This window comes from Cebus imitator, unplaced genomic scaffold (assembly GCF_001604975.1).
Source record: "Cebus imitator isolate Cc_AM_T3 unplaced genomic scaffold, Cebus_imitator-1.0 Scaffold135, whole genome shotgun sequence".
In the NCBI taxonomy this organism is placed as follows: domain Eukaryota; kingdom Metazoa; phylum Chordata; class Mammalia; order Primates; family Cebidae; genus Cebus; species Cebus imitator.
Window position 1 is genome coordinate 3592579 of NW_016107450.1, and position 27535 is coordinate 3620113.

Sequence of the window (27535 nt, forward strand, 5' to 3'; positions counted from 1 at the left end):
TTTTTTGAGACAGAGTCTCACTCTGTTGCCCAGGCTGCAATGCAGTGTGGCACGACCTCCGCTCACTGCAACTTCCACCTCCCAGGTTCAAGTGATTCTTGTGCCTCGAACTCCTGAGTAGCTGGGATAACAGGTGCATGCCACCACATCGGCTAATTGTTGTATTTTTAGTAGATGGGGTTTTGCTATGTTGGCCAGGTTGGTCTTGAACTCCTAACCTCAAGTGATCTGCTTGCCTCAGCCTCCCAAAGTGTGTCTTGTTCATTTCTGAAATCGAGTCCTATCACCATGCCTGGCACGTGGAAACTACTAAACACTGGTGGAATCGATGAATGCACTGAATATTTGTTTTTCTTTCGTGACTTTTTCCTGCAGATTCCTGAAAATATGTATTTACATAAATGAGACACCTGGCAATAATACATACCACTAAAAATCTAAAACACATTAGGCATCTCCTCAACTGAATTGTGACACATTAAATGTTACAGTTAACTAACAAGAAGTTGCTTTACTTTCTGAGGGTGTATAAGGAAGAATAAGGATGATAAATGGAATATCCATATTGTACTTATCTGAACTTTTAATTTTAATCACCACCATCCTAGGATTACTACAAATTTGGTTGAAATAGTTTATAGGGAAAATTGTTTTGATTTTGAGACATTCAATCTCACTCATAATTTGATACAATTAAAGCAAAGACAGCATTCTTTTTTTTTTTTTTTTGAGTCTTTCTCTATTGCCCAGGATGGAGTGCAGTGGTATAATCTCGGCTCACTGAAACTTCTGCCTCCTGGGTTCAAGTGATTCTCCTGCCTCAGCCTCCCAGGTAGCTGGGATTACAGGCACACATCACCACAACAGGCTATTTTTTTTTTTCTTTGTATTTTTAGTAGAGATGGGGTTTCACCATATTGGCCAAGCTGGTCTTGAACTCCTGACCTCTTGAGCTACCCACCTTGGCTTTCCAAAGTACTGGGATTACAGGCCTGAGCCACTGTGCCCAGCCAAGAGAACATTCTTTCAACTATCAAATAGATAACAGAATAGGAAAAGAACATTCAATTCTGAGAATGGGAATGTCAGGGAAACAGGAATTTTTGTACACCATTGAGAGAATTTAAATTACAATAATCTTTTCAGAAAGAAACATACTCCGTGTGTGTGTGTGTGTGTGTGTGTGTGTGTGTGTGTGTGTGATTGCTTACTTCTGGGGAGTGAAGCTGGGGAAAGGGTAATTTTTGCATTAATTATTTCCATACTGTTGATTAGAGGAGAATTATCATATATTATTGCTTGTTTAAACATAAAGGAAGACTATGAGAAACACCTAAAAAAGGACAAAAAAAAATTAAAGAAAGCAGCGTAGACTTTACAATTGGGCAAATTTGGGTTCAAATCTCAAATCTGCCACTTAGAATTATATGACTTAGAGCAAGTTGCTTTCAAACCTGAGTACAGGTTAAGTAACTCTTATCCAAAATGCTTGGAAATGTTTTGGACTTCAGATTTTTTCAGATTTTGTTATGTTTGAATTATACTTACCAGCTGAGCATCCCAAAGCTGAAATGGAAATCTGAAATCTGAGTGCTTTCTTTGGAGCATCATGTTGGTGCTCAAAAGCTTCAGATTCTGGAGCATTTCTAACTTCAAATTTGAGATGCTCACTCTGTAACTGCAACTTATTTTTAAAGTGCAGATAAGATACCAGATTAAAAATACTACCCTATAAGGTTGCTTTAAAGATTAATGAGTTAACATGTAAAATATCTATGTGCATAACACCAGGTACAGTTAACTTTTGTTTCTAGCTTTTAAATATCATTTTAAAATAACATTTCTTTTCTTTTCTTTTTTTCTTTTTTTTTTTTTGAGACAGAGTCTTGCTCTGTCGCCAGGCTGGAGTGCCGTGGCACAATCTTGGCTCACTGTAACCTCCACCTCCCGGCTTCAAGCAATTCTCTTGCCTCAGCCTCCCAAGTAGCTGGGATTACAGGTGTCTGCCGCCATGCTCAGCTAATTTTTGTATTTTTAGTAGAGACGGGGTTTCACCATGTTGGGCCAGGCTGGTCTCTCAAACTCCTGACCTCAAGTGATCCACCTGCCTCTGCTTCCCAAAGTGCTGGGATTACGGGGGTGAGCCACCAAGCCTGGCCTTTTCTTTCTTTCTCTTTCCATGTGAATTTGACAGAACTGTTTCTAGCTTTCTGTTGAAGCAGATTCCTTACTCTTGCACTATCTCATACAGTCTTCATAATAACCTAATACAGGAATGTACCACCATGATCCCAATTCATAAATGAGGATAATGATACATTTTAAATAACTTACTAAACAACTCCAGGTAGTAAGAGGTAGATCCAAGATTCAAAGCTGGGAAAGGGCCATGGTAGGCCCTCAATAAATGATGCTCTCATTTCTCTCTCCTTCTTCCTTTTCAGTATTGAGTGTTGATAGCTAATCTTACAGAAGATAAGACTCACAATCTTTCAAAAAATTATTGTTAATACACCATGGATTTTTTAAAACATGTCTTAGTGTTTTTTTTAACCAGAAAATTGTATTAGATAGAATATCCTCTTCTCAGTGAATTTTGGATAATCAAGGAGTTATATAAAATAAACATACCCAAGTTAATAAATATTGAAAACGTACAGATTTTCAGCATTTTTGACAGTGGTAAGTTTTAGAAACAGAAATTCTAAACAAATGAATTATCCTTTAAAAATCAGTATTTAAGCTGGGTGCGGTGGCTCATGCCTGTAATCCCAGCACTTTGGGAGGCTGAGGTGGGCGGATCATGAGGTGAGGAGTTCGAGATCAGCCTGACCAACATGGTGAAACCCTGTCTGTACTAAAATTACAAAAAATCAGCTAGGCATGGTGGCATGTGCCTGTAATCCCAGCTACTTGGGAGGCTGAGGCAGGAGAATCACTTGAACCCAGAAGGCAGAGGTTGCAATGAGCTGAGATCAAGCCACTGTACTCCAGCCTGTGCACCAGGGTAAGACTTTGTCTCAAAAAAAAAAAAAAAAAAATCAGCATTTAATCTATGGAAAAGTTGTAATATCCAAATTGCTTAGTGTGTCTAGTTCTGCAAGCTGTGGGAACCCCTGAAGAAGGCCTGGTGAGGTTATGGTGGCCAAGTGGAGCTTTGAAATAGTCAGTGTTTATAATTGCAGCACATTAGACTGTAGAACAAACCCAAAGCTTCCTCTAGTAACCCTGCAAATGGCGACCACCTGTGGTCCCAGATGAGCTTTTCACATGAAGATGTGTCAGCTGAAACTATTCATCTAATTACACACATGTCTCCTTAGGGAAAGGAAAGTGTTCCTTAAATAAATTAGAGGAATCTTTACTTGTACATTTTTCAGCAATATGCATATTGAAAATGAAGTATTCTTGGTCTTTATAAAATGAATACTAAAGTAGAGGAGAAAACAGCTGTTTAAGGGATGTGTCAACTTGTAAAATATAAGAAAACATGGGCAAAGCAGTCTAGGTTCCAAACGGTCTATGCATCCATTAAGATGTGAACAGAAACAAAAAATACCCACAGCTACGGTGGCTCATGCCTGTAATCCCAGCACTTTGGGAGGCCGAGGTGGGCAGATCATGAGATTAGGAGTTTGAGACCAGCCTGGCCAACAGGGGGAAATCCCATCTCTACTGAAAATACAAAAATTAGGCGGGTGTGGTGAAGCATGCTTGTAGTTCCAGCTACTTGGGAGGCTGAGGCAGGAGAATTGCTTGAACACGGGAAGCAGAGGTTGCAGTGAGCAGAGATCATGCCATTGCACCCCAGCCTGGGCGACAGAGTAAGACCTGTCTTGGAAAAAAAGAAAAACAAAAACAGAAACAAAAAACAACACTCTACGTCTACACCACATCCCATACTTAGAAACTAGAGGGTCAAATGAAGCAGAATGTATCTTTCAAAGCCAGGTCTCAAATGCCACTTGTTCCATTTATCTTTTCCTTCTCCTTAGCTGGGGGACATCGCTCCTTCCTCTAAATTCTAACATTCTACCTGAACCTCCTCTGTCACTTTACATCATCTCTTTTGTGTCCTAATTATGTAGTACAGAACTGATCTCCCGATGGGACTGAAAGATCCTTGAATCCAGCATCTGGGCCTCATTCGTTCCCATTGCCTGATTTATTTTGATATTCAACCTAGGTCTGTCTCACTTTGAATTTTGTACTCTTTTTAACCGTACAATGCCTCCCCTTTTTTCTTCTTAGTCTGAGATGACTCTGTAGAGGAGGGTTTGAAGTCCAAATCTAGATGGAGTTGGGAGTCAGGCAAAGAGGAAGTTGGAATTGATGGAGGTTAGCAATAAAGCATGTACTTTCTAGGAGAGCTAAAGTTTGTAATAGGGTGTTTATGCTAAAATGAGGCACAGAAAACAATGTGGATTCTTCTCTCTCTCTCTCTCTTTCTTTCTTTCTTCCTTTTTCATTTTTAATCACTGTCACCCAGGCTGGAGTGCAGTGGCATGATCACAGCTAATGGCAGCCTCGACCTCTTGGGCCCAGGTGATTCTCCCACCTCAGCCTCCCAAGTAGTTGGGACTACATGTGTGTGCCACCATGCCTGGCTAAGCTTTTGTAGAAATGGGATTTCACCATGTTACCCTGGCTGGTCTTGTATTCCTGAGCTCAAGCACTCCTCCTGCCCCAGCCTCGCAAAGTGGTGGGATTTCAGGCATGAACCCCAGTACCTGGCCACAACAATGTGGATTCTGCTCTGAGAACAGAATGGCTCATGAGGTAAGGAGTCTTCAAAAAACCCCAACTCACCAGGAGCTTGGAAAATAGCAAAGAGTCTGAGATGAGAAAGGAAAAACAGGTCAACAGCATGATTTCTAAGGCACAAGTGCATTAGAGTGGTTGACAGCCATCTGGCTGATGGATGGGGGCCAGTTGACACCCAAGATGACTCAGCTAATCTGGATGGCTGGGTGTTCCTGTCATCTCTTGCTGATCTTCAAACCACCTGTCCAAAGCTGCCTGCTCAGCCAAGCTGCTTAAGAAGAACAACCTCTCCCCATGAGACCACAGTCAGTGGATTCCACAGTTAATTATGTTTTGTTGATGAACAAACAGAAAAGCAGGACTTGTAAGGTTTGTGGATCAGCCCCCACTGAGGTTAGTCATTTTCAGACCTTCAGGAAGCTCCAAATTCCCTCCCCTGGGCTCTCCCAAAATCTTCCACATAAGTGATTGCAGAAGTGATAATGCTTATTATTTTAAACTCTTTGTTTTTGTTTTTTAAATATCCACCATTTGTCTACAGTTTTCTTCAAGCTGAACAGTGAAATCTTGATAGCAAGAATGGTATTTTATTTGAGAGTAGACTTTCAATAAAAGTTAGATTCGTTAAGGATGTTATTGTGGATTGAAAAAACATTTCTAATCAGATAAATGTTCAACAGTCTTGTTCCCTACCCTGTTTCTTCACATAACATAATAACAGTATATTACTATATACATCTGTTTTCCTTTTCATTGACTTAAAATGATACTAAGTAAATTTTAAAAAATAGCAATTACGTAGCCCTAATAGGATTGAAAGTTTTTTAAAAAATAAAACGTATGTTTAGTACAAATTTTGTCATTCCCATATTTTCTTTTTTCTTTTTTTGAGATGGAGCCTCACTCTGTGGCTCAGTCTCAACACAATCTTGACTCACTGCAACTTCTGCCTCCTGGGTTCAAGTGATTCTCCAGCCTCAGCCTCCTGAGTAGCTGGGATTACAGGCACGTGTTTGCCACCACTCCCAACTAATTTTTGTATTTTTAGTGGAGACAGGGTTTCACCATGTTGGTCGGAACGGTCTCAAACTCCTGACCTCAGGTGATCCGCCTGCCTCGGCCTCCCAGAGTGCTGGGATTACAGGCAGGAGTCAACGTGCCTGGCCGATTCTAAATCCAACGTTCTTTTAGAAAAACACAAAATGATTTTAAATCCAATGTTCTTTTAGAAAAACACAAAATTTTCTAAATCCAATGTTCTTTTAGAAAAACACAAAACGATTTTAGTCTCATTGCCAACCTAAATTCACAAACATTTCCTTCTGCAAAGCCTTGTTTACCAAATGTGACAAATTAAATTTCTTTCTTCTAACCCCAAACATGAGCATATTTACTAGGCTACTCAGAATTCTAGAAGGCAGGGCAAATTAAAATAAAATGGAAATGATGCTAATGGAACTCCCTGTGTGACCAATCTCCCGATCTTTATGAAGCCTGTTCCACCTCAGTTAGTACTCAGAAAAGCACAACTTCTAAGACAGCAAAAAACGAAAAAAGGAGGTCCTTGTTTGTGTGAAGGTATTCCAAAAGATTTAGGCTGTACTGCCAAAAAATGGAATAAATATCTCAGAACTCAAGTTATTTGAGCCCTCAGTACCTCTTACTAGATGACAGAAATGGCTTCCTAATTGGGTTTCCCCCTTCGAGATGTCTTTAATATTGCTGTTAGACTAATCCACCTGAGTACAGCCTTGATTGGATTGTTTCATTGTTCAAAATGCCTTCAACAGCTCCAAAACCAAAAAACGAAATTCAGACCCTTTGGGATTTAAATGTGGAATCTAAAAAGTTAAACTCATAGAAGCAGACAGTAGCGGTGATTACCAGGGGCTGGTGGATAGGGTGGAGGCTGAAGAGATGTTGGTCAGAGGATGTAAAATTTCAGTTAGAGTAATAAGTTCTAGAGATCTACTGTTCCACAGGGTGACCATAGCTAATAACAATGTATAACAATGTATTATGTTGTTGGAAATCTCTAAGAAAGTAGATTTTAACTGTTCTCACCACAAAAACAAAGATACGAGGAATACATATGTTAATTATCACAATGTAGCCATTCTACAACATACGAGTATTTCAAAGCATAATGTTGGCCAGGTACAGTGGCTCGCTCCCATAATTCCAGCACTTCGAGGGGCTGAGGTGGGAGGATCTCTTGAGCCCAGCAGATTGGGCATGGGCAACATAGTGAAAGTCTGTCTCTGCAAAAAATTTTAATAATAGCCAGGCATGGTGGTGCGTGCCTGTAGTCCCAGCTGTTCAGGAGGCTGAGGATGGAAGATTGGTTGAGGATGCGGTGAGCTGAGATCATGCCACTGTACTCCAGCCTGGCAACAGAGCACAGAACCAAAACCAAACAAAAAGAAGCCATCATGTTGTATGTGATAAATATATACAATTTTTCTTGATCAATTTAGTTAGTTTTTAAAAGGAAAAAAAATCCTGTTTTGTACGTAACTATTAAAGGTGGAAGATGCTGGAAGCTGGGAGTTCTACTAGAGGGCTATGATGAGTACAATCACAACAAAAATGAGGTCTTACCATGTGCCGGGAATAGTGCCAAGCCTTTTATAAACATTACTTAATACTTCTAACAAGTCCACAAACCCATTTTAAACGTGAGGAACTGAAGTTTACAGAGCGTAACTGGCTCAAGTTCACTCTGCTAGTAAATGGTAGAATATAGATGAAGACTTGGCCCTGCCTGGCATCTGAGCTTATGTTGACATCACTATGTTGCAGAATTGCACCAATGATACTATAATTACCACAAGCACTGCATCATAATCCCTTATAAATATATATAGCTGTAGGGATAAAATATTTTTACACCTGGCTCTCATAACTACCGTTTGACATAGGCAGGGGAGGCTATTAAGCTGGCTTTACAGAAAAAGACAGATTTTGAGAGGTTACCTGCCTCTATCAAGGTTATAAGCCCACAGGTAATTGGTAGAGCCAAGGCTGAAACCCATATCATCAGGCTTCTTGTTCAACGTTCTATTAGCACTTTTGCTCACTCTACTAGCCCAGAACTGCATGAAACCATTCTGTTCTCTACTATACCCTTTGGGTCTAGAACACTGACACATAATAAGAGCCCAATAAGGATAGGCTCAATAGCTTATGCCTGTAATCCCAGCACTTTGGGAGGCCAAGGTGGGAAGACTGTTTGAGGTCAGGAGTTCAAAACCAGCCTGAGTAATATGGTGAGAGTCTCTACAAACAATTTAAAAATGTAGCCAACCACAGTAGTATGTGCCTATAGTCCCAGCTACTTGGGAGGCTGAGGCAGGAGGATCACTTGAGCCCAGGAGTTTGAGGCTGTAGTGAGCCATGACAGCACCACAGAACTCTAGCACAACAGAACAAGATCTTGTCTTAAAAAAAATAGTTCAATAAGCATTTCCTGAATAGAGAAATAAATATGAGATACCATTAGCACATAATAAAAGTGCTACTTAATAATGCTGAATTATTATTATTATTATTATTATTATTTATTTTTTTTTTTGAGACGGAGTTTCGCTCTTGTTACCCAGGCTGGAGTGCAATGGCGCGATCTCGGCTCACCGCAACCTCCGCCTCCCGGGTTCAGGCAATTCTCCTGCCCCAGCCTCCTGAGTTGCTGGGATTACAGGCACGCACCACCATGCCCAGCTAATTTTTTGTATTTTTAGTAGAGACGGAGTTTCACCATGTTGACCAGGATGGTCTCGATCTCTTGACCTCGTGATCCACCCGCCTTGGCCTCCCACAGTGCTGGGATTACAGGCTTGAGCCACCGCGCCCGGCCAATGCTGAATTATTATTATCAGGTCCAATTTAGTAATGATATGGCTCTATTTCATCTATTTGGTTATGATTTAAATGAGCTGTCTCTTTTAGCCATATGCTGGATGAGTTATGCTTAAGTACTCACTAGAAACATCCAAGGGGGAAAAAGATATAGTAAGAGGGTCCACGCAAGCAAATGAGAAGGGAAGAGAAAGTGGTCAGGAAACAGAGCATGTATGTAGTCTTCACACGCCACCCACAGGAGGGGCAGCATTCATCATTTGGTAGTAGTAGTTACTAGAGCCAACAGTCCAGAGAGGAACTAAAAAGCCCTCTCCAAAACATAATCAAATTGTGATGATTCAATAGAAACATAGCCCACACAGCATATGCTTTTACACAAAGGGATTTACTCTTTATTTATACATTTAAATGCCTAACGTGATTTCATTATTTTTGAAAATGAAATACAAATAATGGTACATAAATTTGATTAAGATACTATGATAATGTTCTTGAAACTTAAGACTGGCATTGTTTATACTTTATAATATTTTTTACATACTAGCCTGCTTTATTTTACATACTAGCCTGTACCTTTTATTTTACATACTAGCCGGCTTTATTTAAAAATAAAATCAGTCTTCTAAATTTTCAAAACAGCTATTCTTCAAGAGACTCTAGTAAATAGTACCACTATCCACCCAGTTGCTCAAGCCAAAAATCTAGGTTTATCCATGATTCTCTACTTCCCCTCAGCCCCTGTGTTTAATTAATCAAGTTTGACTCAACCTGCAAAACATCAAGAATCTGCTCACTTTTCTTTGCCTCCAATACCAACACTTCATTCAAGCCACATTAGGGCCTCACTTGGGCTTTTGCCTTTTAGCATGTTACTTTTACCTTCCTACCAACCCATTCCCTACCTAGCAGCTGCGGGAGATGAGAATATGCCACTCTAAAAAGGAAGGATCGTGGAGCTGAAGGCAATTAGGTAGAAGCAGATGCAGGAAAACTCTCTGCTCTCCCTCTATTTGTCTAAAAGCAGGACAACATAGACATATATAAAAGACATCTCCCTCCCTGTGTACCAGGAAGAACAAAGGTTAACCCCTGAAGACAACACGGAAATCTTATCCCCTGGAGACGGTACCAGGAGAATCCACATGAACAAGCTATACCAACTAGCCTTTATCTGCCAGCTTCTTACGGTCCCTCAAATTGCCATCCCTAGAAACAAAGTCTTCTTCCTTTGCCTTGTCACTTCTCTAAACATTTATCATTTTGTTGAAGATGCTATTTAAGATAGAATTTAAACCCACCTCATTGAGAACTACTCATTCCCTGGGTGTTTGCCATGTATATTGGAAATACATATGTCATTAAACTTCTGTTTTTCTCTTGTTAATCTATCTTTTGTTACAAGGCTCCATTCCAACTAAGAACCTATGAGGTTTGAAGAAAAAAGTTAATTTTCTTCCCCTAAATAGCCAGATGGATCCTTTAAAACTATGTATGAGGTCACGTCACTCCCCTGTTTAAATCCTTCCAGTGGCTTCCACTGAATATAGAATGAAACCCAAACTTCTAACTCTGACTTACATAGTCTTTCTCTCCCTCTTGTCTCATACTCACTGCTCTCCCAGCTCCCAATATGCTTCCAGCCATATTCCTCAAACACACCCCAGCTTATTCTCACCTGAGAGCTATTTCTATCCGCTGAGCAGGGAAGGCTCCTCCCTCTTATATTTGAGTGTCTGGCTTTTTCTTTTAATTTTTATTTTCTTTAAATTTCGCCTTGCCCAAGTGTAACCGAGTACTACCATTTTTCTAAGAGATAATTATTTTTTTCTCTCTCCTTTTCTCATTCCCCCAGTTCCCCACTTCCTACTTAGTGCTTTAGAAATGTAAATATACGGTCATGTCTGTAATCCCAGTACTTTGGGAAGCCCAAGCGGGCAGATCACCTGAGGTCAGGAGTTCGAGACCAGCCTGGCCAACATGGTGAAACCTCTTCCCTACTAAAAATGCAAAAATTAACTGGGTGCGGTGGCTGGCACCTGTAATCCCAGCTACTTGGGAGACTGAGGCAGGAGAATGGCTTGACACCTGGGAGGCAGAGGTTGCAGTGAGCCACGATCACGCCACTGCACTCCAGCCTGGGTTGCAGAGTGAGACTCTATCTCAAAAAGAAAAAAAGAAATGCAAATATAGCCTTTTACCTCCCCTTCACCAGACACTCCCTATAGAGCAAATTCATCTAACTGTGTGCTTGGGAGAGATCCAGAAAGAAACCCTCACCCACCAGAAGGTTGCCTGGAGAGATAACAGCTGATTCTATGGGCTCCCACCGCTTGACCAGGAGACTGCCTCAAGAGATATGAAACTCTCTTCCACCTGGGGAGAATCTGACCTAGTCCTTCACAAGAAGGCATGAGCAGTTACCAGCTTGACTGCCAGGTAGCTAAGGCACTGGAGCCAGTTCGTGGCCCTCCCCCTTGCTCATTACCTCCGCTGCCTTTTAAAAGTGCCAGCTTTCTGTTCCAAAAGTGAAGCAGTTACCCTTAAAGCAGGAAGCCTGTATTCCTTCCCCAAAGCTAGCTTTGGAATAAACCGCCTTCTTTATACTAGACCCCTTCTTGCTAACTGGACTCTGCAAGCAGTAGGTGACTAACCTGTATTTTGGCTACACAAGTGGCCTTCTCTAAAACTAAGCAAAGTGGTCACATTCCCCACTTTATTCTCTCCAAGGCACTGACCACTATATGAGAATTCTCTTGGTTTATTTATTTCTTAATTTGTATCTTTCTCTCTTCAACCATGAGAAAGATAACAAATTGGTAGGAAGTCTTATCTGTTTTATTTACACCTAGATCTCTAATGCCCAAAAGAGTGCTTAACAAATAATACAGGCCAGGCGTGGTGGCTCACGCCTGTAATCCAAGCATTTTGGAGGCCAAGGCGGGTGGATCACCTGAGGCCGGGAGTTCAAGGCCAGCCTGACCAACATGGTGAAACCCTGTATTAAAAAAAAAAAAAAAAAAAAAAGACTTAGAGATATTTGCCGGGCGCAGTGGCTCAAGCCTGTAATCCCAGCACTTTGGGAGGCCGAGGTGGGTGGATCACGAGGTCAAGAGATCGAGACCATCCTGGTCAACATGGTGAAACCCTGTCTCTACTAAAAATGCAAAAAATTAGCTGGGCATGGTGGCGCGTGCCTGTAATCCCAGCGACTCAGGAGGCTGGGGCAGGAGAATTGCCTGAACCCAGGAGGCAGAGGTTGCGGTGAGCCGAGATCGCACCATTGCACTCCAGCCTGGGTAACAAGAGCGAAACTCCTTCTCAAAAAAAAAAAAAAAAATAATAATAATAATAATAATAATACTCACCCATTGAATGCTTGCTTTTTTTCCCCGCTCCAAACAGATTTATTGAATATAGCAAAATTCTATATACAAAGCGACCTGGACCTGCTGCTTTAAAACATGATCCTTTCTTACTACTATCTTGATAGATCAGTCCATAGCGTTAAAAAGCAATTCACTCTTAAATAAAAGTGCCCATTGCACATTAAATGAATGGCCTAACTACTGGAACTTTAGTAGTTTTGTAAGATGATAATTAACATAGGTAGGATCGAGTTCCTATGCCAAGCTGCTGAAGGACAGATAGGAGACATCGAGGCCATTTTGTGTACTGCCACTGTGATGCCATCAGCTACTGGATCATAATGTTTCCGTTAGCTGATTCTGAACACACCACAGCCATGTCAGTGGGATCAGAGGTTGGCTTAGCTGCTTGCTGGGCTAGAACAGATATCACTCCAGCATGCTCATCTGACAGGGTCCCATGGCAACCCAGATTAAGTCCTTGTGAATGTGTGCACAGGACTCCAACAATGGAGTGACTCTTCACTGTGTCTTCCAAGCGCTGCTCCGGGGTCACCTCCATCCCACCCACCATCCACCCTGGCCCAGAACCCTGAAAACTTGTTGAAAGAATAAAAATCATGTGTCTTGCACAATCAAATTTTTATTAAAAGGGACACGATATATAGCTATTTATGTTGACTATAGAAGCAAAGGAAAATGTATGAAAAGATACTGAATAGTGAACATTAACTTCCTTAGGGAGTTAGTGAAAGAAAAATAGAGATTTCTTTGAAAAACCTGCACTATTTAATTAGTAATAATAAGTGTATATTTCTTTTTGGAGTTGAAAAATAATTCAATAAATATAAAATGAGAAGAGAAGGAATATCCTCTTAGCTGGGGAGACAAACTGATGACACAATTCTACATCTACTCCAGAAGCCCACCGATGTTACAGCAATCTTGTTCTGCTAGCACTTTCTCTATTAACAGATGAAAGTAATGATTTAAAGACACCTGTGATTATAGGTATTAAAGTATTTCAAAGCCATAAAGAAAGGGGTAAATTCAGTCATAATCAAAGAGAATTTTCTTATAAATTCTGAAATGCCCAATTAGGACAAAATTATATATTTAGAGCAGTCCGAAGAAGGTAATATACATATGGTTAAGTTCTACCATATTTACTAAAAAATTACTTTATAATCAATACTTCAAATACTTTCTATTTTGGGCAGGGAAATTTTCCAAGAGTTTGGAATACCAAATACTGAAGAACAAAAATGTCAGATTTGGGGAAAATGCTCATAACAAATCCAGCTAATTCACTAAGAGCTAATTGGAAACAACCTTACCTCAATAGAAGATGGAGAACCTGATGGCACTGGAAAAGGCGTCACGGCCATTTGATTGACTGCGTCCTCATTTCTGTGAAATGTTAAAATTGGCAGAATCAGTACACGGTAAATGCTAAGTTCCTGGCTCAAATTATAAATACTTCATCAGTTCTCAGTTGAAAATGCACACACAGCATCATAGAATTCAATATATATATATAAAACTTCCATATATATAGCTTCCAAGCATGCAAAGTTACTATGCACAAAAAAAGATGTATTACTCAAGGGATACTAAGATGCAATTATTTGTAACAAAGAGTGATGATGCTAGGAGTTACTCAAATCCCACTTAGTAAGTCAGGTGCTGCAGAGGATAGGTTTGGAAAGGCTTTGACTCTTTCAGCTTTGACTCTTTGAGCAAGCACTGTGAAGTATAAATTTTCCAAATGGGCATGTGCAACCTTTAGGCCCCATTAATGTCTGGCACGTTTTGTTCTTTGAACTGGAAAGGATCCCAGCCTCCTCACTTGGCTTCTAACTTTGTTTTGCCAAATGAAGGATGATGGGTGTCTACAATAGGCCTGCAAGGTGGAGTGTGAGGAGGGGTGATGGATGGGGAGGGCAGAGCTCCAGACAGACAATCCTTTGTGGTTAGGTGAATTCTCCTCCTCCTCATCCCAATGGAGTAGAGTAGATGATAGCTGAAATCTCATCACCAGGGTGACAGGCATACAACTCCTACAATACTGGTTCTGATTATTTGGACCCGTTTCCACCACATTAGTAGCAAATGGTTGGCAGTGGTCTGTGGGAGATAATGACTATCCTTTATAGTCATTATACCCATTAAGATGCGCAACCAGCATAATTATCTCAAGATTTATGTCAAGTTTGATTTTATGTTTCACAATATAAACCAAAGAAGCTCACAAAAAAACACTTCCTGCTGATATGTAAAGTTCTTAGACTGTTCACAGATTTCTCTCCATACTACACCCATGGATATAGAAGAGCTGCTGGCTGACTCGGGAGGGCATTCAAAATCCAACCCCATTGTTTTATTTTCCACCAACTGGATTACAAGTCCATTCCTTTCTTGGTGATTTAATCATGTCACTGCCTTTACTTTTTCCTTTCTTTTCTTTTTTTTAAATTTGAACAAGAATTTATTTCTTAAAATTTATTTAAAGGATTAGAGCTGATATGTAATAGAATATTTAAGATAACATTTGGAGTTACGTCGACGTAAAAATGACAGCTGTGGTTAGAATTAGCACATGCAATTCACTGCAAAGGTAAAAATACATACTATACTCTAAACAAGCCTTCCAAACAGCAAGTGAACATGAAAGGGCTACACTTAGAAGAAAATGGGACATAACGGGGATATAAAAGAGACATACCCAATGCTAATCCCTGCATTGTCCTACTAACAATTTGCACATTTATTTTTAGAGTATATTCAATAAACATATACATTGAGACTAGAGAATTTTCAAATATCTACCTTTAAAATATCCCTTTGTTTCTGACACATCACGTTATGGTATTAATGTAACAGCATTTGAAACCTGTAATTTTTATTCAGACAAAGCTTGTGTTCAAGAGATAAAAGAACATCATTCAGACAAAGCTTGTGTTCAAGGGATAAAAAAAATCACTATCGGCCTTAAATGCACCTCATCACAATCCATCAACTTTAATGAAATGGGTAATGAAGTTAAACTAACCAGTCTGTAGAAACTATTGACTGAGGAAAACACCCTTAAAAATTCAGAAACAACTTTGGGAGGCCCAGAAAGGCAGAGCACGAGGTCAAGAGATCGAGACCATCCTGGCCAACATGGTGAAATCCCATCTCTACTAAAAATACAAAAATTAGCTGAGCATGGTGGCGTGCACCTATAGTCTGAACTAATAGGGAGGCTGAGGCAGGAGAATCATTTGAATTCCGGAGACGGAGGTTGCAGTGAGCCAAGATTGAGCCACTGCACTCCAGCCTGGCGAAGAGCGAGCCTTCATCTCAAAAAAAAAAAAAACAAAAACAAAATGTAGGAACAAATGAATAAAAGAAGAGCTCACCCTGAGCTCCCACCTTTTAATTTTTAATGCAATGCAGACCACTGCCATGAGAATATCATGCTAATGCACATACTAGCAGTGTACATGATAGAAAAAACAGATTAATGCAACAGCTAATACACTTGGCTCTGTAAAGTTTTGTTTTGACGTCATCTGTCTGAATTCTGTTTATGAAGTCTGAAAAGGTACTGCTGCCAAGGACCAGACCAAGGAAGAATTAGGCATAAGCTTGCTAGTTCATACTTTCTTTGAAATCTATGACAATGTCCAATTTTAGGCTAACCCTAAAACACTTGCCATTTTATGATTCCATTTCTTTTAATTTACAGAAAAGTACAAACATTTTTTTTTTAGAAATTAACCTTATCTGAGCAATATAATCAACAATACCTATAATAGACAGCTATCCCAGTAAATTTTTTTGAACAATTATACTTTTGTCTTATGTAGCTTATAACTTTGATATTTTACTCATCTCAACAAAATAAAACTTTATTGAAACAAAAGTGTACGGTTTAGAAATATGCTCTGAACAGCAACTGAGCAAAATTAGAGAGAATGATGTGGACTATAACAGAATGAAGGAAGATCTCTCCTGCTTGATTTACTTGGTCAATATATGCCAGTAAACAGAAATGTTTTAGGGAATTCAATGCCATTATTCTACCTCTACATTTACATGGCATGGTTTTAACTAGTTAAGTGGGTAGAAAAAAAGACATCTTTAATAATTGTCTGATTTCTGTTTCTCAAACTAGATGCTCTACTTTAAATATGAGCTTTAATAAATGTTTTGTAAGTATACTTCACTAATCTTTAACTTCACAATAAGAGGGAAGGTCATTGGATGACTTCATGTGGTAAAATCCCTTATCAAGGAATAAGGGTGAAATTAAATGAACAATTAGGTAGATAAGAGATATGAACATAGAACATATGAATGCAGTTTGATTTTTTTCCCTGCTGCTACTCAGATGTTAAATATGTTCCCAAGTGCTGATTGATCCATACAAAAAAGAATAGGATTAAAATTTTAGGATTTAATGGTACAAAGAGTAAAGTTTTATAGCTTTCTAATAATTATTCAGTATTATCCCTTTGAGAGATGAGGGTAGGATACCACAGATATCAGTAACTGACAAGTTATAATATCAACACATGTAACATTCGGATCCCTTTTTTAGCCCTAAAGGGAGCAACCGCAGTTGCAGAAGCAGTGATAACTAGTTTTGTCTACAAAAGGTTTTCTGATGTGCTAGCGTTACTTTAAATAACACTTTTAGACACTAAAGATTTAAAATAATAAAGCTACTAACTTTATTAAACTAGTTTTTACATAAATAAACCAGATTTGGTTTTTTGTCTACCTAAAATACAATTTACATGCATCAAAACATAAATTATTCTAAGACATGCTCAGGAATGTAATTTTGAATATAAAACCAGTTTTATGATTTCTTTTCTCCTTAGGGCAGAAGATGTACATTACATATTCGTGCTCTAATATCTATTCATTTCCAGAGTAAATTTTTGCACAGTAATCATATATCTATCTAATATGTATAAAGTGCCCTTGGGGATGGGGATATTCACTCACAGTATCATGTTTTATACATGCTTCAACATGCAAATCTGTCTATATCATGGCCTCCAATCATCCTCCATTCTCATTCCCTTAGATCATGAGTTCACACTGTATAACTGACCCTGAAATGTAAACTTCACACTACAATATTCTTGATGACACTATTCGTTATGAGAAAAGTTGCAGCTAAACATTACAATCATGTGACTTACTTTGAGAAAATGAAAAACGTAATAGGTATAAATTTCCTGACACATATACCAAGACAAATCCAGCCCAGCCTTTGATGATCAATGTAAATGGTGGTGATGTCATTATCTTATTGTGTGAATTTAGGTCTCTTTGTCCCTACCTTGACTTCTCTGTGCCTGATTTTTTCATCTACTTTGAATTTGTCATTCTATTAACCTACTTTTACCCTAAAGTGGGAAACCAGATATATCAGAATAAAGCATCTACTTTGTTTCATAAAGAAGGTCATATATGTGACAGAACTCTGAAAGGATCAGGCATTATATAAATGCAAGAATATAAAAGAAACAGGAAGTCTAATGTAAATAATATTCTGAGAGTAAAATGCATAATTAGATTCCAATTGTAAATGTATACCAAGTTTTCTTAGCTTTCTTTTCTTCAATGACCTCTAGAAACCATTCTAAGCCTGCCTGGTTTCTATAACTTAAATATAACAGAAAAATCTGATTCCTCTGAGTTCACTTGATAGTAGTAGTCAACTTGCTAATTTCCTCTTATTTTCTTAGCCCCAATTTTCAGCCTCTGCCTCCATGTCACATGTGGTGGTTGGGGAAAAGCATAAGCACACTAGTGGCTTTAGCACTAAACTTGAGGCCTGGCTCGCTTCTCCCCTGAAGAAAAAAGGTTTAAAAAATTTCTAAATCACAATGTGGAACTAGGTTCCACTCTACCTCAGAACTGCAAATATTAAAATATCATCTCTTTATTAAGTATCTCTATAATAAGATCTCTTATTTTAATGGTACAAAGCATAAAGTTTTATAGTTCTCTAATAATTAATTGTTAAGATCAATTGTTAAGATCAACTGCTAAGATCAATATGTACATTTTTTGGGGTTCTGTTTTGTTTTGGTAAATATTGCCCAAGTCCTCTTAGTTTGCTTCAAACATTTACTAAAAATAAGAAATTTTTCATCTTTGCCTACTTAAAAATTTTAAAAAATTCTTTTGCTGTACAGAAACTCTTAAGTTTAATTAGATCCCATTTGTCTATTTTGGCTTTTGTTGCCATTGCTTTTGGTGTTTTAGTCATGAAGTCCTTGCCTATGCCTATGTCCTGAATGGTATTGCCTAGGTTTTCTTCTAGGATTTTCATGGTGTTAGGTCTTCTGTTTAAAACTTTAATCCATTTGGAGTTAATTTTAGTGTAAGGTGTAAGGAAGGGGTCCAGTTTCAGCTTTCTGCACATGGCTAGCCAATTTTCCCGACACCATTTATTGAACAGGGAATCCTTTCCCCGTTGCCTGTTTTTGTCAGTTTTGTCAAAGATCAGATGGTTGTAGATGTGTGGCGTTGCTTCCAGGACCTCTGTTCTGTTTCATTGGTCTATATTTCTGTTTTGGTACCAGTACCATGCTGTTTTGATTATTGTAGCCTTATAGTATGATTTGAAGTCTGGTAGCATGAACCAGCAACCAACAGAATGGGAAAAAATTTTTGCAATCTACCCATCTGACAAAGGGCTGCTATCCAGAACAGTTTAGTTCTTCTACAAAGAACTAAAGCAGATTTACAAGAAAAAAACACACAACCCCATCAAAAAGTGGGCAAAGGATACGAAGAGACACTTTTCAAAAGACGACATTTATGGGGCCAACAAACATATGAAAAAATGCTCATCATCATTGGTCATTAGAGAAATGCAAATCAAAACCACATTGAGATACCATCTCAAACCAGTAAGAATGGCGTTCATTAAAAAATCTGGAGATAACAGATGCTGAAAAGGATGTAGAGAAAAAGGAACACTTTTACACTGTTGGTAGGAGTGTAAATTAGTTCAACCATTGTGGAAGACAGCATGGCGATTCCTCAAGGATTTAGAAACAGAAATTCCATTTGACCCAGCAACCCCACTACTGGGTATATACCCAAAGGATTATTAATCATTCTACTATAAAGACACATGCACACGTATGTTCATTGCAGTGCTGTTTACAATAGCAAAGATCTGGAACCAACCCAAATGCCCATCAATGATAGACTGGACAAAGAAAATGTGGCACATATATACCATGGAATACTGTGCAGCCACAAAAAACGATGAGTTCGTGTCTTTGTAGGGACATGGATGAATCTGGAAACCATCATTATCAGCAGACTGACACAAGAACAGAAAACCAAACACCACATGATCTCACTCATAGGCAGGTGTTGAACGATAAGAACATGTGGGCACAGGGAGGGGAACAGCACACACTGGAGTAGGTTGGGGGTGGGGGGATAGGGGAGGGACAGTGGGGGATGGGGAGGCTGGGGAGGGAAAACACTGGGAGAAATGCCTGATGTAGCCAATGGGGGGACAGAGACTGTAAACCACCATGGCATATGTATACCTATGCAACAATCCTGTGGGATGTACACATGTACCTCAGAGCTTAATCCCAGCACTTTGGGAGGCCGAGGCGGGTGGATCACAAGGTCAAGAGATCGAGACCATCCTGGTCAGCATGGTGAAACCCCGTCTCTACTAAAAATACAAAACATTAGCTGGGCATGGTGGCGCATGCCTGTAATCCCAGCTGCTCAGGAGACTGAGGCAGGAGAATTGCCTGAACCCAGGAGGCGGAGGTTGCGGTAAGCCAAGATCGCGCCATTGCACTCCAGCCCGGGTAACAAGAGCGAAACTCCGTCTCAAAAAAAAAATAAATAAATAAAAAAGTAAAAATAAAAATAAATTACTCAAAACAAAATTCAAGCTGAAGATATATACTGTGGAAAGTGCTTCATACCCAGTTCTCTGAAGTCTTAACAAGAAAGGTCAATGACGTTCATACATATAAACACTAACAGTTTAAGCCTTTAAAAATGGCAATTTTTTAAATGCTTCAGATAGTTTGGGGGTTCCCTAGCTCTTAACATGGCACTCTGTTGAGTTTGTAAAACTGATCTTCAAAGACGTTGTCAATAATAAGCAAGGTTTTGAAAACCAGTGGATTACTGATCATTGATGAATAAAACATGAGGATTTTTAATCTGCCAAGTTAAAGCTCTAGAATTCCTTTTCTCCAGTAATAACTGGCGGCACCACTATCAAAGGAAGGGACCTAAGGAATATTATGTACATTGATATACGCAAGGCTACTTCTCATTTTTTTGTCAGATTACAAAAGTTGGGCTCATATGGTTATGGCCTATGAACCTGTTTTTAAGTTATTTTAGCTGAAGTAGATGGTCTAGACCTTGCTCCTCTAATCTTTTATATTAACTGTCCCTAAGCCACTTTGATGACTATTCTAATCAAAATTAATACAGCTGTCCTCACTAAGCTTATTATTTAAATATCTTGTTTTCTTTGTAGCAAAACAAAAAGTTTTACTTTATAAATTTCAGATAAGCTTTCTGTTTTTCAGCGCAAACATCCTGAAACAGCACAAAATCATTCAGTTAGTCTGAAGATAAAGTGAGTATGTAGTGCTTCAAGTAGAATCCCAGGTATTCTGGAATGGAAATAGCTCATGTGAGAGTTCAGTTCATTTTTGTCCTTAAGGGTAAATGATCATCTTCAGAGAGTAGAGACTTTTTAAAATCTGAGTTCACAGATAAAATAATTTTAGCTTTACTTTATAGGTACTGCTGAAGTGTAACAGGAACTGGTAGTCCTTCACTGAGGCATGCGGCCGCCTTGCCGTACAGCCTGTGCTGAGTAACTTTTAGCCATTCCGTCACCTATCACAGGCTGCATCCTGACTGTTTCAAATCTTTCTACTTGTCCCTCAGTACCTGGACCAAAAGAATTTGGGGCAGAAACTTCCTAAAACACTTTCTCTTGTCCAGATCCCCAGGATTGTAAAATATCATCTGAAATCTGTTGTTTAAATCTAAGAGAATCTTCCTCATTGACTGATGAAACTTGCTTTGACCTTTCAAAATGTGAACTGTCTGGACTGGATTCATGCTGCCTGCAGTTCTGTTTGAAGTACTGCTGCCTGGGCAAAATGCCATCACCACCATCTATATGATCTACTACTTGTAGATCTTCTGGCTGCTCCTCTGAATCTAGCAAGGGCTAGGTGGACTCATATCTTGAGAACACCTTGACTGATGGAACTTGGTGTCTGCAGCCACTGTGTACCACAGTAGAATACTGGACAGTGCTTCAAGTGTTTTGTGAAGATTCATTTTCATCACTGGTAGAAATGCTTGGCCTAGAAAAGGACATGCATGATGACCCTCCAATACCACTGTTGTGTCCTTCGGTATTAATTTTTTCCCTTTTCAACAGGTCCAATGATTTTAGATCTTCCAGAAAAGGCTTTTTGTTATTCACTTCTATTTCCACAACACTTACATCAGTGAAATTGCCATCTGAATACATTTGATCTTTTGAATTAAAATTGTCCTTGGAGGAATGTGAGATAACCCCTGGGCAGTATGACTCTTTGAAGGGTCTGGAACATTAGGCCAGACGTGTTTTTTAATCAGTCTCCCTTATTAAAGTGGAACAACACTCCCAGAAGAGTTGTCACTACGAATGCTGAACAAACAGACATGACTATGGCTTCAACTTCTCCTTGAGCAAACTTTGGTTTAGTAAAAGTGAATTCTGGACCATCCTTCCCACCTTCATCTGTGTATGCTGCCATTCGTACCAGGTACAATGTGTCACTACTCAAAGAGGACAATGTATGTTCTGTGTGGGAAGAATCCACATTCATAGCAGTTTCATTTCCAATGATGGTTCTATAAAATATAGTATACTTTCTGATAAATCCATTCTGAACATCAACAGGAAGTTGGTCCCACTCTAAGACAGCTTCATTTTCCCCTACCTTTTTTGTGTAAACCGTAGGTCCTTGGGAAGGTGGAGCTTGTTTAAGGTATGCCTTTATGGATTCAGGGCTTCCTGGTCCATCAGCATAACTGGAGTCACTGTTATCAAATAGCTTTTGCTCTCTGCTAAGTTCCCTCTTAAGTACGATGCACAGTAGCATCTTCTTGTTGCCAGTCTGCAACATGGGGTGATTTATCTGATAACACACACCCCTCAAGTACCTGTTTCTTTACAGATTGCCCTGGAGTAGTGCATTCTACCCAAAGCATGCTATCTTTGGGGAATGCTTTAAGATCCATTACAGGGTGAGTAGCTTAAAAGTCACAGATCACTGCCTTTTCTTGAAATGCCTTTCTCTCTTTTTTTTTTTCCTTCCTCCTTCCCTTTCTTCCCCCTTCTTTCATTTTTTTTTTTTTTTTTTTTTTTAGATGGAGTCTCACTGTCACCCAGGCTGGATGCAATGGCACAATCTCAGCTCACTGTAACCTCCACTTCCTGAGTTCAAGCGATTCTCCTGTCGCAGCCTCCAGAGTAGCTGGAATTACAGGTATGAGCCACCACACCTGGCTAATTTTTGTGTTCTTTATTTAATTTATTCCCCACCTATCCTTCCCCTCCCGTGTGAGTTCAATTACCTCTAACTAAGTGAATTATTCCCTTCCCTTAAATTCAAAGACTAGTCTATATATGGATGTCTTCCAAATTCACATATTTAGCCTATATCTTTTGAGCTTAGAACCTGCATACCCAATTCTTACTTTATATCTCCACTAGATGTCTTACAAGCATATCAAATAAAATAGAGCTTTTTATCCCACTCAATCACCATACGGTTCCACAGCCAATTCTCTCCACCTGAATAAATGTCAACAATATCTGTCCAGTTGTTCAACCAGGAACCAGAGGTTATTCTTGAAAATTCTCTTCCCTCATCTGTACTTCCAACCAGCATGTCTCATTGATTTTATCTTCGAAACATATCTTGGACCTTTCATCCGATCCTATTTCTATAAGCCATCATCATTTCTCGCCTGCATTAGTGTAAAAGCAACCCAGTTACATCCTCTCTCTAACCCATTCTTCATCCAGCAAAGTTAAGATCCTAACACATAAAGCTGATCATATTTCTAACCCCTTCTTGTGGCTTCTTAAGGCACTTAGGATCAAGTGCAAAGTCAATAAAGAGGCTCTGAGGGTCCAGCCCCCACATCTGGCCCCCTCTAGTGCTTTTCCCCTTTGCTCACTATGCCCCAGTCCAGCTGCACAGGCTGTTTTTGGTTTTTTTTTGAGACAGTCTCACTCTGTTGCCCAGGCTGGATAGTGCAGTGGTGCTATCTTGGCTCACTGCAACCTCTCATTCCTGGGTTTAAGCAATTCTTTTGCCTCAGCTTCCCCAAGTACCTGGGACTCCAGGTGCATGCCACCATACCTGACTAATTTTTGTATTTTTAGTAGAGACGGGATTTCACTCTGTTGGCCAGGCTGGTCTTGAACTCCTGACCTCGGGTGATCCACCATCCCCGGCCCAGCTGCACAGGTTTGCTTTCTGCTTCTCAGCTGAACAGAGATCTACCCACCTCAGGGTCTTCCCTTGCTCTATTCTCTTCTTCTCTACTTGACAAATCCTTTGGCTGATTTACTCTTATCTCTCTTTTATAGCTCATCATAAACGTCATTTCCTAGAACAAGCCTTCCAGGACCTTCTTAATATACTCATAGCACCCTAGACAATGATTGCTGTTATAGGTCTGTTTCTTTCATATTTTACCTAACTGATTTGTGTGAACATTTGCTCCAAATCTGAATTTCTCTCTAGATGGTAAGCACTCTGAGGACAGGACTCATGTCCATCCTACTTCCTATTACACTATCTAACACAGTGCCCGGCAAGTGTTTGTGCTTAACATAGTTATTGAAATAACAACGAATGAATGGTGGGGTGGGCTGGGTTGGGATGTAATGACAACTCTCCTCGATAAGGAGACAGAAATGTAGGAGTCTCGGTTCCAGCCCTGCCACTAACTAACAGAGGGGTTTTGGGGAAACCACTTCTCAGAGCCTCAGTTTCTAGATCCCTTAAGTAAGTAGCTTAGCTGTAAGAATCCTAAATTGGTTAAATTCTTTGTGGAATGAGGCACAGCATAAATAAAGATATGAAGTCTAGGTGCCATTTCAAGCTCCATACTTCTTGGATTCTTAGACTACCTAGGCATGAACCAAACCAAAGCAAATGGGAGAAAAACTACACCTATGAAGTGACATAGTGTATCAAACACGTATCTATTTTTTCTGACTGCATTACAGATGCCTTGAGCAGATACTAATATGTATAGAGATGGCTTAGCTATTGTTTTTCAGGGAGTATGGTCCATTCCTCAGCAGTTTGCTCACATATAGAAAAAGTAATCCATCACTCGTGGGTAAAGAACATTTTCCCAGTGGTAATTCCGTTTCCCATTCAGTTTCTCCCATGAAGCAACACACTAAAGCTCAGCTCAGCTTAGGGCCGAAAGCCAACAGGCCACGTCTGCTCTAGATCTGTAACTCACAGCGCAGAGTATACTTGGCAGTAATTAAATAGATGGCTTTTCATATCTCTTTCAAAGGTTACCAGCATTAAAAACATGGCTGTACATAATTTCTTATTGAGAGATCATGATGAACTGAACCAAGTTAGCTCAAATTGGCCAAGTTATCTCTTCACAATTTAATGATTTTTTTCTTCACAAATTAGTATGACTTTCGTGGCCTTTAAAGTCCATATTAAATTTTTTTAACCTTACATAATAGACAATCGACAATTACTCTTACTGAAAAGAAGAAAGCTGCCTATAAGAAGTTACAGTTCATAATCCTTTATAATCCACTTAATAGTAAATGGTCACGTCCCTCAGCATCAAGTCATGGAGAGCTGCCATAGCTACAGTTTTAAAAAGTAGGAAGAGGGGAACGAGAGGAGAGAAGGCATTTATACTTCAGATAAGCAGTGGGGCCTGAATGATATCTGGAGAAATCTGGAGATATTTTGAGCCTTCATATCCTATGATTCTCATAAGAAATGAAATCTGTTTGCTTTATAATTAAACTTTTATTTTTATTTTTATTTTTTTTGAGACAGAGTCTCTCTCGCCCAGACTGGAGTGTAGTGGTGCGATCTTGGCTCACTGCAGCCTCCACCTCCCAGATTCAAGCGATTCTTGTGTCTCAGCCACCCAAGTAGCTGGGACTACAGGCATGTGCCACTATGCGTGGCTAATTTTGGTATTTTTAGTAGAGATGGAGTATTGCCCTGTTGGCCAGACAGGCCTTGAAATCCTGGTCTCAAGTGATCTGCCTGCCTTGGCCTCCCAAAGTGCTGGGATTACAGGTGTGAGCCACCAACCTGGCTGAAACTTTCCTTTCCATATAATTAACCTAAGTTTCTTAGGCCCCAGTGCCTCAAAGAGAACACAGGAATTGTAATTATTTGTAGGTGTTTTTATAATTATCTTTAAGAGCTGCTGCGAGAGAAATAATGGACTTCTCCCATGGATAAGAGTGAGACCCATTTTCCAGAGCACAGAATATGGCATGTGTGTTCTCATTGCTGTACTTGCCACACTCTGTTAAAATTACTTGTGCTGGTTTTTCTCCCACTCTGATCACAAGGATGAGATCTTATTCCTTTGTATCCCCAGCTTGTAGTGTGGTACCTGGCTGGGAGTAGGTGTACTATGATGTAAATGTCTGTTGAACAAAAATGATCTTAATAAGGCAGAAAAAATAAACCAGAATTACCTAAGTCGCCCCATGCTTTCTGAGCTGTTTCCATGAGTTAGTGAGACCATGCTGCCTGTAGTCAGCCAGCTATCAGTATTTACTACACTTAAGGGTCATTTCTTGGGGTGTCCACCCAGCTCACAGTGATTCCTTGGATGGGCCATAATGTCAACATTAGGTAACACTAATAGCCTTGACTTCAACCAGATCAGATAAAGGGGCAGACACCTGCCTCAGTTTGGACCAAGCAACTTCTCTCTCCCAGGTGTTTAAAATTTAGAAGAGACATATAAAGACCAGGAGTGCCATGTCAAGACTACCAATGGAAATGCTCAACGATAAACAGGGGTCCAGAACTCCCTTCTGCTGACATATCTAGAGCTGCCCTGGTTCCTCTGGAGAGTCAGCTGTATGGATCTTTTATTAAGAGTCCATGAGGCATTCCTGTACTCTTACAATACATTATCCTTTTAATTTAAGCTGGCTGGTGGTTGCTTTGATTGGCTGAAACTTGACTATATAGCTTTGATTTTATTTTGAATATATATATTTCTTTATTTAACAAATATTTATACTAGGTACACAAAAATGGATAAAAGACGATTCTTGCCTGTGATATTAGCAACTAGTGAGGAATGCAGCTAAATAAACAACTACAATTGTGGCATTACTACCTGATAAGGTTAGGCTGTGTCCCCACCCAAAATCTCACCTTGAATTGTAATCCCCATAATCCCCAGGTGTCAGAGACCAGGTGGAGGTAACTGAATCATGGGGGCAGTTTCCCCCATGCTGTTCTTGTGATAGTGAGTGGGTTCTCAAGAGATCTGATGGTTTTCTAAGTGTGTGGTAGTTCTTCCTGCATTCAATCTCCTTCCTACTGCCTTTGCTTAGGCAGTTGGTGAAGAAGGTGCTTTGCTTCCTCTGTCACCATGATTGTAAGTTTCTTGAGACCTCTCCAGTCACGCTGAACTGTGAGTCAGTTAAATCTCTTCCCTTTATAAATTACCCAGTCTCGGTATTTTCATAGCAGTGTGAGAACGGATACACTACCCAAGGGATCTCAATTTAGTTTTTCTCGAAAAGCATGCTAAGAATACCTCTAATTCAGTTTCTCGTTTGTAGAATATATTTATATTTGTGGCAAACACACATTCTGGATCCTGATTTGAATTCTGTTTTGTTATGAAAACGAAACTTATACTGGTAAAAATCATGTAACTTGTGTTAGACAAAATGTTAAGAAGTCTCCCAAGATTCCTGCCCTCTGGTTTACAGACAAATTTCACTTCCATAATTAGGCTATATAATTCACAGCTGACTGACAGATAAACAGAGATGATGAGTTTGGGCCTGACCTAATCATACAAGCCCTTTAAATCTGGAGATTTCACTTAGAACCTCAGTATCCTAAATCCTTAAATTAGGAGGTTGATGAATTCTAAACTGATTAAATTCTTTGTGGAATGCCTAGAGGCTACAGACAGGAAGTCAGAGAGTGGAAGCACCATTGTTCACTTCAGTATGGAGGAGGCTTCTTGACAAGGAATGTGGGGGAACTCTAGTAGCTGAGAGCAGCCACCATCTGAAAAACAGCAAGAAAATAGAGACTCGGCGGGTGTGGTGGCTCACACCTGTAATCCCAGCACTTTGGAAGACTGAGACGGGCGGATCACAAGGTCAAGAGATAGGGACCATCCTGGTCAACATGGTGAAACCTCGTCTCTACTAAAAATACAAAAATTAGCGGGGCATGGTGGTGTGCGCC

The 27535-nt window shown here is 39.7% G+C and overlaps 2 protein-coding genes and 1 pseudogene across 2 annotated transcripts in view; all 3 read right to left on the reverse strand.

Annotated features, from left to right (window-relative positions):
- PATJ (PATJ crumbs cell polarity complex component) overlaps window positions 1-27535 on the reverse strand; it is a 413527-nt gene that overhangs the window by 110535 nt on the left and 275457 nt on the right. Inside the window, exon 29 of the mRNA XM_037743097.1 lies at window positions 13328-13400. Within this exon, the coding sequence (XP_037599025.1) occupies window positions 13328-13400 (73 nt within the window). The remainder of the gene's footprint in view (window positions 1-13327; window positions 13401-27535) is intronic.
- On the reverse strand, window positions 12018-12577 carry LOC119473141 (ragulator complex protein LAMTOR5-like). The gene has a single exon (XM_037743132.1). It carries the CDS (start codon window positions 12562-12564, stop codon window positions 12319-12321), a length of 246 nt encoding a protein of 81 aa, XP_037599060.1. The 5' UTR covers window positions 12565-12577; the 3' UTR covers window positions 12018-12318.
- LOC108313262 lies at window positions 20676-22283 on the reverse strand (annotated as a pseudogene).

Bases quoted from the DNA above. Each gene is read 5' to 3' on its own strand.
- LOC119473141 (XM_037743132.1), bottom strand. From the start codon at position 12,564: ATGGTGGGTGGGATGGAGGTGACCCCGGAGCAGCGCTTGGAAGACACA.